Source organism: Sebastes fasciatus, chromosome 3, assembly GCF_043250625.1.
Source record: "Sebastes fasciatus isolate fSebFas1 chromosome 3, fSebFas1.pri, whole genome shotgun sequence".
Classification (NCBI taxonomy): Eukaryota; Metazoa; Chordata; class Actinopteri; order Perciformes; family Sebastidae; genus Sebastes; species Sebastes fasciatus.
Window position 1 is genome coordinate 815,534 of NC_133797.1, and position 12,183 is coordinate 827,716.

Here is a 12,183-nt window from a genome sequence, read left to right on the forward strand (position 1 = left end):
CTCTAAACTATGGTGTACAGTCATAGACCTGCTCTATATATAAAGCGTCTTGAGATAACTTCTGTTGTGATTTGACGCTATACAAAAATAAATTGAATTGAATTGAATTGAATTGAATTGAATTGAATTGAATTGTATTGAATTGAATTTTATTGTATTGAATTGAATTACTCTTGTTGCTATTAATAATTTTAGTAATTTTACCTTTACTTGATAATCGTCAGGTGTACATATTTGTGCTATGTTCATATTTTTATGCAGTTATTTTATATTTAGAATTTAATACTACAGTATCCATGGTAACGATGGAGCTATAAAAGCTCATCACTGGGGGAACGAGTCAGACCGGGCTTGTATCTCCCAGGTGAACGTGTGTCCCGAAGTGCTTGTATGCAAATAAATATGTTGAATCGACATCGGAGCTGTCTGTGGTTCGTTGAAGTGAAACGTTAACCGTCAGCCATTGGTCTACAATCAAACACAACGCAGAGACTGTTGGCTGCCACCGCAGCAACTGTTTATAGAGGAAGTAAACAGAAGAAGAGACCCCCCCACCCCCGTTACGCTCGCCTGCCTCTCCTTCTCTGTTGGGACCCAGACCATGGTTGGACCCCGACTCGCCTGTCTGTCCTCCTCAGTTCGGTAAAGAGTGTTGAATCCGGAGTGAGGAGGTCAGGGCTGTGGTGAGTGCTCGTCTTTCTGATGTTCAGAGGTGTCTCTCTGTTGTAAGTGACCCTGGGGGCTTTGTTGTTGTTGTTGTTGTCGCTGTCGTCCATTCCAGTCGTGAGGGACAGCAGCATTAGTGTAAGCTTGGCTGACGTTCACATGGTGCTAGAGAGCCTGAAACTATCAAGAAACCTAGAACTAGAAAAACTTAACAAAATGACCTAAAACTGGCCTAAGAATACAAAACTAACCTTAAAGAAAACTAAAATAACCAAAACAGTTACGGAGCTCCCGGTATGTCGCCCTCTCTCTACGGCGCCATCTTCTTCTAAGCTTGGTTTTTTTAATATAAAATCACATCTAGTAAAAATGATTAATGGAAAATCTTTTCTAAGAACCGTTTTGTTTTCAGAGGCAAGACGCCTCATTCCCTTTTCTTCCACATCATAGAAATCACACAAAAATATAATGAATCACTTTTAAAGTAACTCAAGACGAGAATTTTCAAATGGTGAATGAACATAATGAAATGAAATACAGTTGTAAATGATCAAAAGATTATATGGTTACAAATGATCAAATGATAAACAACAACAAATGGTTAAAATATCAAAAAGAAGATAAATGTAACTATCATTTGCTTCAACAAAACTCAGCTTATGACAGTTTCAAACAGAAAAAGCTTTTCTTAAATTGGTTCTGACAAATCCTTGTCAGTGCACATTTCTTTAGGTTTTTTTTAACCCCTTAGTTACTGTATTTGTTTTTGGTCTTTTTAGTTTGTTGTTTTAATCAATAATCAGGTTCAATTATATCGACTGGGCCTCATTGAAATGCATTTCTTAGGATGGGCCTAAGTCCAAGCTGGATATATAATGCTCATTTAACTTGTCAACTAACCAGGTAGCTCACATTGGAAATTTGGTTCCAACGCAGACACCAGTACAGAGCAGATAGAGTTAAAAGGCAGTTTACAAGGATAAGGTCTTTCAGCAGCTGTCAGCAGGCGGGCAGGTTAGATCATGCAAACACACACGGTAGAACTGGAAGACAGGCAGAATGCTGGCCACAGGGAGTGTGTTACAGACCCGGGGCTCAGGCTGCAAATAAAGACGGACTGACTGGAGCAACCAGAGGGACGATAGAAGCGGAGTCGGGCTGAGGCTCAGTAAAGGCTGAGGAATAAACACATATGACTGGGTAACAGCAACATGTTCCAACAGTAAAACAGGAACCAGGTTTTACTGTAGACCGCTTCAGACCCTGGCTGGTCAGGAACAGGAACTGGGTCAGGCAAAGACATGGATAAACATGTGGGGTCTCATTTATAACCGTTGAATTATTCTAGCAATGATAATCGTTTAGTGAAAATCTGATATTGTGATAGCCCTAGTCTTGAAACACAAATATTTTTCCATTCTCTCTTTTATCTTGTTCCGTACTTATGCATACCTGGAAATGACTTAAATCAAATTCCATATTTTTCCATGCTGCATAGGAACCCTGTGTAACACAACTGTACAACTGCATGTTTTTGTTCAGACAACCCCAACAGAGTGATGACTCTTCTCTACATCCTGTGCCATAACGAGTTTGATTTTGTTAGATTTTATTGAGTTTTTAAGGCATTAGAAAGTAGACCATTTTGACTGTCAGGGTATGGGATGAATTGCTTCTGTGAGTTGGTTATGACATAACACTAACTGGGTATAAGGTTGTCCATGAATATCTTGTTGTACATCTCAAATGTTAAATGTCTGTCTTTAGTGGCTGTAAATACAGTATGCCTCCATCATAGGGTTAGTTGTCACTTTCTTTGAGAACTATTTTTGTTTCTGAACCTTGGGTCACAGCCCTGGTAACATGGTTGGTGTTGGCATCTTCATGACACCAGTGTCATCACAAAGAAATATGTATGTCAGGGATTCTTGTCTAAATTTGAATGGTGCAGGCCTATTAACTTCCTGTTCTAAAATAGCTTGACCCATTTCTTTACTCAGCGGCCTTTTTAGGCCCTATACAATGCCATCCATCTGTTCAAAAGCATATGGTGACAACCTCATGCTGACAAAAGGTCAACTCTAGACATGTCATTAAATCAGCTAGCCTCTTTGCAGCTTAGATAACATATTCTGCGTATTCAGCTAAGCCAATGGGGAATCCCTGAAGTGATTACTACTGCATTTACACAGCCATAATCTATATGCTGGGTTTTTTTGCAGAATGAATCTGCCCTGTTAAAAAATCAGAAGGCCAACTGTAGCACAAGGCCAGCTGCAGAAGATGATCTGCCCTTCAAATATTATGTTACACTAATGTAAGAGCAAATTTAGCTCACTGGCCAGATTTGTTGGGGACTAAGAAAAGTATTACATAACAGCAAGCAGAGTATCAGTGTCTGTATAGGACACAGGGTAAATGCCCTCTCTATTATTACTGTATAGTCATAATAATACTCAAAACAGACAGTTGGTGCTAAAAAATGTGCTAATACAAACACATGACAAATCCACCTTAATTGTATGCACATGTGTAACTAACTTAACTAGAACAACTAAATACAGACACAATAAACAAAGGCAAAAGACAACACATAGAAATTAAAACTTGTGTGAACAAGAATATTTTCAAACTTATTGAACTGATTGTCAAACTGATTATCATTCCTTGAGAGACCGAGGTAGTCAAATATCAAATGCCCTGATGAAACTGGCAAATTGGACAGAATGGGATTATTCAAGAAATATCTAAAAGCACCAAGGTCTTAAATATGATTTTAAAAAGTTATTCTAACAAAACGGTCACTATATCCTGACAGTAGTGTATGAGACAGGTAATCTGAAAAAAATCATCTGCCTCTGTGTCCTCCGGTCCTCCTAATGGCATCTGCAAGACTTCACAGACCGGAGGAAAACAACCAATCAGAGCCGAGCTGGAGCCTTGCCGTCTCTGAGCAGCTGTCAATCACTCACAAACTGTCAAACTAGGCATCGCCGATCAAATATTAATCAATATTTTGTAATGCCTAGCATAAAATGTTCTCAGAAACATCTTGTAGTGTACTGTTTAGCTGTAAAATGAGAAAGTTTGTGACTCGACAGCCATGTTGAGATCAGTTGAGGAAATACCAAGCACCGCCCACTAGCCGGAGCAGACTTTCACATTTTCTTATTAGCAAAAGTAGCGTCTCATGTTTTATCCTTGAAACACATTGCAGTGCAAACGCTTTTGTGTATGCTAAAATGAATTAATAAATTATGTGACCATGTAGGCCTACGAGGTGAGATACATTAGTATTATTGCTAAAATAGCATTGGTCCGAGTCATATAAACAGTCTCACCAAATCAATTTCCTTATTGTTTATTTATCGGTCACTATCAGATGGAAAATCATACTCCCCTTTTTGGGTGCAGATCTGTGGTGATGTGTGTTCATGTCGTGACATATTGAACCTTCGAGATATGAGCTAAAACTTTCCCTTTGCTGAGCTGTCGTATCACGTTTAACTGTAATTGGCACAGCTGTTTCACAGCTCTCTTGCATGACATACGCTTTATAGTAATGGATGGATCTCTAAGAGAGCAAAAAAAGATATTAATTTCAACCAAATTATGCGAACTAATATTTAATTTCCTTACTTGGAGACTGTTGCCATGTTGGGATCAGTTGAGGAAATACCAAGGACCGCCCACCAGCCCGGGCAAACTTTGTCGTTTTACAGCTAAACAGTACACTACAAGATGATTCTGACAACATCAGAGGAGAAAAATAGGCATTACAGTAACAGAATATTGATTAATATTTAATCAGCGCTGCCTAGTTTGACCGTTTGATTGGAGTTCACGAGTGATTGACAGCTGCCTCCGTTGAATGAACAGCCAATAGGAACGCTCTCTCTCTGAAATGTCCTGTGATTGGTCAAAGTCTCCCGTCTCGGGCTAGATGTTCTAAAGCCTGAAAACAGAGCCATGAGGAGGAGCAGAAGTCTAGTTTTCTCTCAGAACACTTGAATTACAATATGCTGAAAGGTTATTATGGAATTTTTGTCCATACGAATCCACAACAGCCTGGCACCTCCTCCTCATGCTGGTCACCAACCTGGTCACACATTGCTGTGGGATGGTTGGTGACCAGCATGAGGAGGAGGTGCCAGGCTGTTGTGGCTGCGTATGGATCTTCCACCGCTACTGAGGCTCCTGACGGTGTATTAAATGAATAAAGTGTCAAATTGCCAATATTTCTTGTTTGTTCCTTGTTACTGATAGAGAGTTCAATCATCCAATCCACCAAACAACTCAAAACAAGAGTCAACACCAACAGGAGAATACACTGTTTACCATTGGCAGAGCATTTCGGCAAATTTTTCTTGGGCGCTACCCACATAATCAGCTGTGCTGCTCATCCCACAAATGTATGATCCTTACAAGTTGGACATCATTGTGAAGGTAAATAAACAGGCTTTCCAACCATGTAAAATACAATGACCATTAGCATTGTAACAACAGAGAAATAATCTACCAAACACAAGTATCCGAACTTTTTTTTCTGAGTTTATATAAGAAGTGTATATAGTCACTGTGATGTCACCCATTGGTTTGTGCACTACGGTTTTGAGGAACTTGAGTTCAGCATTTTGGCCGTCGCCATCTTGGTTTTTGGACATCAAAAGGGTGGAGCCGTCCGAACACTGAAAATGCCATTTTATGCCACCAAAACAACTACAACTAAAAACACACTGTGAAAGGGTTAAAGTTCTAAGACAATTTCCAGACCGGACAACGGCATGTTGCTATGCCAACCTGTCAATCACAAGGTAACCACGCCCTAAAGCATCCCCTGCTTTATGGTCTACCTGACTCTAAATGGGACAATCATTTACGAAATGAACATCATGTTGAATTGAAGAAGACTTAAAACTAGTTATTGAGACCATAAACTCATGTTCACAATGTTTACTGAGGTAATAAATCAAGTGAGAAGTAGGCTCAATTAATAAGGTTAATCATTAAATTGGTATTCTTTTGGGGCATGTAACGTGTAAATAATACATTTGGTGTCTGAATTATACAGTTTCTATCTATGTTAATATTGACTGAAAAAAAAAAAACATCAATAAAATAGGTAATTCCAGACTTTTGAACAGCAGGGTACCTCATCAGCACCGATTAGCAATTAACAGCTTAAAATAAAGGTAACTTTAACTTGCAATTTCTCTAAATATACACACTTATCAGGATCATAATAAAATTCAGGTCATCAACTTTTCAAAAGGGAAGACAACCGGTCACGATCCTGAGTCTGCAACACTGGCTGTAAAGCAACTCCATGTCTGTTCTCGTCACACTCAGTATCACTCCCAGCTTCTTCTTTGAGATGCTGTGTGACGGGATCCGCAGTTGACACAGTAACATTACGTTTTACTTTGAAAATGTCCCACCTCTCAGGCAACAGGCCGTGATTGAACATGAACAAAGCCAGAAATGAAAAAACTAAGACAGTTACCAAAGTGCAGAGCATGGAGACGGTCCTGATAGGGGACTTTTGGATGTAGACGCCATCTTCCAATATGCAACCGGGAAGATGAAGAATAACAGGAAGACCTAAAACGTTCTCCCCCAACAAAATTCTGACAGTCAGCCCTACGATATAACCCACAGCGGCACCGTAACCATTCGTCACTTTAAAGAAGAGCACGGAGACCAGATGGGGGAATGTAAGGGTGTAGGCGATGTCTGCTCCGAGAATTCAGAGGATCAGGGTGCTCTTGCTGTAGAATGTTATGGATGTCCCAACCACACCCATCACGACAACTGAGACCCGAATCACCCATTGCATTTCATTGTCTGATGCCTACAAACATGGAGTTATACAGAGATGCTTCATTATTCATTCACATACCTGTGCTTTCCAAAATGGATTGATTTGGATTTGATTTGTTTGTACTTCTTAAATTTGCAACAAATGTGCATCCTAACCCTCATCTCAAGAGACACATTGTGCCACTGAGCCACCATCAACATCTTGTACCCACCTGTTTACGCAGGATGTTCTTGTAGATGTTTGAAGAGAAAACAGAAGTTGCAGACAACAGGGCAGAGTCTGTGGATGACATGACAGCAGCGGCCACAGCTCCGATTCCAATGACTGAGACGTAAGACGGAGTGAGGTATTGTAGGGTCAGGGGCAGGACCAAACTATGCTCACCACGTACATATGGAGATGGAGAACCGTACAGCGTCAGGTTCCAGTCTGGACAAAATAAATAATAATAATAAATACTTGTAAAAAGTCCTCAGAATACAAGATCCATACAGCACTCATAGGAACCTAGGCTCTATTCTGTAATTGAAATCTTTTGCTATCGAAGGTTTTATATTACATTTGTGTATTTTTAAAGCTGCATTAATGGCTTTTTTGTTCGTTCGGGAAGTTGGAACAACATGTATACACATCAGTGACATACTATGACCTTATAAAGTTGTTATAGCAAACGTGTTAGCAAATAGTTTCATTTTTACACATCCAGCAACATTAGCATTAATTTGGAGTTGTGTCTTTGGCCACCTAATTGAAATTCCTGAGGGAAATTAAAGGATTCAAGGCTGGGTGGATGTTTTGCTGGGTGGTCAGAAGATGCCATGGACGGTGCACTTTATCCAATCCCCATGGTTCCTTTTCCAACATTGATGAGTGTATCCCTGCCAAATGCCATACGTGCTCCAGTAATAAAGACAAAAAGAAAACAAATTGAAAAAAATAAAAAAATGTCACGAATTCATGGGAGCTTGACCGGCTGTTGCATCTACATGCGCCGCCGTCCATTTCTTTACCTACTAAATGCTAAATGTTCACCAGCTAGTCGCTAACTTTGGGTTTATCAGAGCTTTTTCACTGAAAACAGGTGAGAGAGAATCATGTGTATTCTGTTTTACAGCAGCTTAAAGAGCACCTATTTTGATTATTTTCAGGTGCATACTTGTATTTGGGGTTTTTACTAGAACATGGTTACAAGATTTAAAGTAAAAAAAAAACGCTTTACGTTTCTCATGCCGGCTGTGATGCAGCACCTCTTTTCACGCTCTGTTTGAAACGCTCTGTTTGAGCTCCTGCCCCGCCCTCCTCAAAAGCCTAGTCTGCTCTGATTGGTCAGTTTGCCCACTGTTGTAATTGGTCAGCTGAACCTAACTTCTTGGACTCGGCTTCAGCTCCCCTCGAACTAGCTTTGTTTGAGGGCGAGCCAAACTAGCTGCTAGGCAGGTATTATGCAAATGTGTTACTTGGTGACATCACCACGTTAGGGAAGAAAAGGCAGGACCTCAAGTGAGGCATTTCAGGAGCAGTGTTTCTGTGGGGGAGAGTAACTCCCTTTGGCGTGGACTCTGGGTTTTGTAACTTTGGAGTCGTTTTACATGCACAAAATACTGTACTATATAACACACTAAAGGAAAGGGAAAAATCACAAAAGCATAATAGGTCCCCTTTAATACTTCAGCCACAGGCTGCAAAAATCAACCAAAAACTTCAAAATTCATGTATAAACTGGTGGCAATAAATAGAAGGTCAACTATAGGTATCTATTATAAAAATATAATCTTATACTGTATTCAGCACAAATTGCAGATGTGCATTAGAGTTTATATATAATTTTAAATTTTACTAATATGCAAAAAAGCTACCTAACTAACAATCAAGTCACAAACACCTGCCTCACCTGAACCTGAAGACACAGCACCTGCAGTTTGTCAAGAAAAAACCCTTGATTAACCAGGTCTCAAGTACCTGAACATTTTGCTCAACGGAAGCACTCAAAGTCATACTAATCAACCATTGACACAACAAAATAGTTCTATTAGCTTTTATATTGTCCCAATATGATAAACCTTTTAAATCAATAGGATGGAAAACCTTTTCTATTCAACATTCAAAAAACACTTGAATTTGTTTTGTGTTAAACCATAATTTGTAATAGATGACAATTTAGGAAGTAGCAATAGGCTAAATGTGTTCCAGGACAAAAGGATCTAAGGGTGGTTTCACAAGCCATAGTTCATTACTCTACGCATGAATCCCTTCTCCTCCAGTCTATCTGGAATGACTTTATAAATGTCACTATTTTGATTTGCCTTTATTTAGCATATTCTCTATGATGTCCTTGGCCAAGGTGTCAAGCAAACATTGAACTTCTGCAGAAGTCCAGGTCAGTCCTCTCCCACTCATGTTAACTTTTGTCCATCTCAACAAATGCCTGCGTAGGCAGCCCGTAATCCTCTGCGTTTTGGTTTGCTTGGAGGTGGTCCAAGACCACCTCTCATTCTCTTGGTCTGCACCAGACTACAATTACTGCAAACAAACCGCACCAGGGTTCCATTAAAAAGGACTAAATGTTGGCTTGTGAAAGCGGCCAAAGTATGAGTGTATTACTATCTGCTGGACCTCCGTCCTCCAGGAGATTTAGCCTCTCTAACAAATTACTTCAGTCCAAGGGGGCTTATTGGCATGGGTAATATACATTTTCATTACCAAGCAACCGTGAATTAAAAACAAAAATGTGGTCCTCTCTCTAGGTTCCATGGTGAAGAGGAGGTCGTATTGCTCTGGCTCTATCTATCTGGTGTAGAGGTTTGGGCTATACAAATAAAATTGACTTGACTGGACTTGACTTGCTGGTGTGACAAGCAGCTGTTTATCACTCAGCAAATTGTCTGTGGCCTGACAAGACATAAGTAATGAGTATTATACAGACGTTCCGCAAACAAAGAGAGACCCAAAATAGGTTGCATCTTTTGGCACCGCCAACATTTGAGTCTAGTTGGGTTTCCAGTAGTACTGCATACCTCAGCACCATGAATCTGTGTTTGTGTAGGTCAGTGCACCTGCACTGCTAAATGTAAACTACGCTTTGTTACCTTAACTATTGTTAATGTACTACAAAGGTCATATCTATGCTTAGGAAGGCAACTAGCCAGGAAAAGCTGTTTTCTCTGTCATATAACAAAATAACTGACAATCATTAATTTAGTCAAACAATACAAATAGATCCTGGCAACAATGTAAGTGTCTGTATTAAAGGTCTGTCATCTCTAACCTAATTCCCACCTGTGGAGGCGGCGACAGCCCCAACCAAGGCAGGGGGGATTCCCAGTATGGTGATGACAAAAGCAGCAGCATAGCAGGTTAACTGGGCTGCTCGTGAAGAGGAGGCAGACAGCGTCCTCTGGTGGAAGCACTGAAAGGAAAGACTACCAAGACCCTGGAAAAAAGAGCACAGGGAGAGGAGAAAGATGCATGTTGAGGACAAGAAAAGATTAGGAAGAAACAAGGCCTTGCAGATTTCTAATACTGCTCAAAAGCTGATTTGCAATTATTGCATGTCTGCATTGTCAAATAATTGTCTTTTTTTCCAGGAGAAATCTAGCTGGGGAGATCAGGTTTTTTCTAATCTCCTACCGAAATTACATAAAGAAGGTTTCTCATTTACATTCTTTTGACATTGCAAATTTAGGATTTTTAAAGCTACGGTTGGTAATCTTCTTCAAAACATTTTTTTGTTATATTTGTTGAAATTCTCATTACATCCTGACAGTAATCAATAAATCAAATGCTCTGACAGAAAAGAGAAAGAAATCTGGAATCTCTGGCTGTCGCAGGACTGTAATAAGCCCGTCCAATCATTTCATTCGGCCCGACGTTCTACCTGCCTGTCTACCTACCTGCCTGCCTGCACACACCAACACATGCTGCTAGCTTGACAGCTGTGAGTACTAACAAAAGCCATTTTTGTTGTTTACGGTCATAATGAAAATGTTGGGGCAGTTGGCTTTGGAGGGAGGCCTGTCAGTGGGACGGACTGTCAGTGTTGCAGACTTTCTTGCTAGATTTGACGACTGTTGGAGCTAGTGCTGCTAGCTACTTTCATCAGAAAAGAGTTGGCAACACTGGGCTGGGTTTTTTGTTTGGATCATTTTAAAAATCTAACTTACTCTTGCTAGTTTCTCAAAATTACCAACCCTAGCTTTAAGTACGACATTGGTTATGGTTTGTCTGTCCCACTGACATGTAGCTGTGCTCTGAGCTTATGGATGCAAGCAGGACAGTATGATACTGATAAATTATCTTACAATCATTAAGAAGTCATCAATCCACTTCCAGACTTTGTCCTGCTCCAGAGTGCCGACCCAGGGTTCTTGGAACGTGTGGTTGAAAGCAGTCTGGGCAATGTTTCTAGATGTGGGGTTGAGCAACAGGAAGGGGACACACTGAAGACCTTGGCACAACAAGTCAGTAATTTGTCAGATGTTAAAAAACTAATATGACCTTTCATTCAATCCATTGTGTTTACACAACAAACCTAACAATGCTGCTTTGCATAGATGGTTTGGGATGTCATAAATTTCTGTGTTTTTTCCCCTCCTTCCATTCAAAAGGTGTGAACTCTGTATTAAAGAACTTTTTTGCAGGATTGACTTGAGAAGTTTTTTGAAGATGAAGTCCCCTAATGTGCAATATCTACCATACTGCCCACTGCTGGATTAACTGGGTTGTGGTAGTGCTGGGGATTTTAATTTCCCGTACGATATAACATTTTCATATACCTCCACAGTGTGCATAGCCACTAAGACCATTTTAAGACCATTTTATGTCACTGATATAATGATAATACAATAGCTTAATAATAAAAATTAAAATAAGTACACCCTTTAAAAGTGCAATGAACCTTTTAATTGAGATTAAGACAGCTGGCCCTGACCATTTTGGTACCCTAGGAAAGATTTTAGCAGCTGCCCCTTCCATCCTTTTGTGGTCCCTATATACAGCATATAGGGCGGCTGTGGCTCAGAGGGTAGAGCAGGTTGTCCACCAATCGGAAGGTCGGTGGTTCGATCCCCGGCTGCTCTGGGTCACATGTCGGTGTGTCCTTGAGCAAGACACTTAACCCCAAATTGCTCCCGGAGGCATAGCCATCGGTGTGTGAATGAGTATTTAGATTAAATCCTGATGGGCAAAGTTGGCACCTTAGTAGCCTCTGCCATCAGTGTATGAATGTGTGTGTGAATGGGTGAATACTGACATGTAGTGTAAAGCGCTTTGAGTGGTTGGAAGACTATATAAGTCCAAGTCCATTTACCATTCCATATACATTGTCTGTGGGAACCTCTCTCTGTTTTTGAAATTCTGTTTTGTGCGCTCACAAAGCATGTCCTTTCAGGAGGTTCTTAATTTGTGTTAGCAAGTTGTGCATACAGGATGAGCTTCTTAACTTGCTTATAATATTGACCTTGATTAAGAAGACTCCTTTTTGATAAAGATTTTTTTCAAAATCAAATCTTGTTTTTATAAAGAAAAGAATTAAATCCGACCACAATGCAACAGTACCAATGGTCTCTATCCCTGGAGCTAGCCACGGGCATTGGGAAGGCTATGACAGCTGTCCTGACCCTCACCACGGCTTCTATGGTGGCTTTGACCAGAATTATGGCATGGCAGACGATGATGCAGCGTAACATCTGGCCCCACAT

The 12,183-nt window shown here is 40.3% G+C and overlaps 1 protein-coding gene across 1 annotated transcript; it reads right to left on the minus strand.

Moving 5' to 3' along the window:
• Positions 1-490: 490 nt before the first annotated feature.
• On the minus strand, positions 491-12,183 carry LOC141765100 (high affinity choline transporter 1-like). Its single transcript, XM_074630969.1, has 5 exons — positions 12,103-12,183; positions 10,786-10,923; positions 9,764-9,917; positions 6,699-6,916; positions 491-6,517 (listed from the first exon to the last, which is right to left on the minus strand). The coding sequence occupies exons 1-5, from the start codon at positions 12,181-12,183 to the stop codon at positions 6,413-6,415; spliced, it is 696 nt and encodes a 231-aa protein (XP_074487070.1). The 3' UTR covers positions 491-6,412.

What these genes read in the sequence shown, in the direction of transcription:
- LOC141765100 (XM_074630969.1), bottom strand. Translation starts at nt 12,183, where the DNA reads ATGTGGGGCCAGATGTTACGCTGCATCATCGTCTGCCATGCCATAATT. An exon ending in CCATAGAAGCCGTGGTGAGG is followed by an intron (nt 10,924 to 12,102) that starts GTCAGGACAGCT and finishes CAAGGTCTTCAG; the next exon opens with TGTGTCCCCTTCCTGTTGCT. An exon ending in TTGATGACTTCTTAATGATT is followed by an intron (nt 9,918 to 10,785) that starts GTAAGATAATTT and finishes TCTTTTTTCCAG; the next exon opens with GGTCTTGGTAGTCTTTCCTT.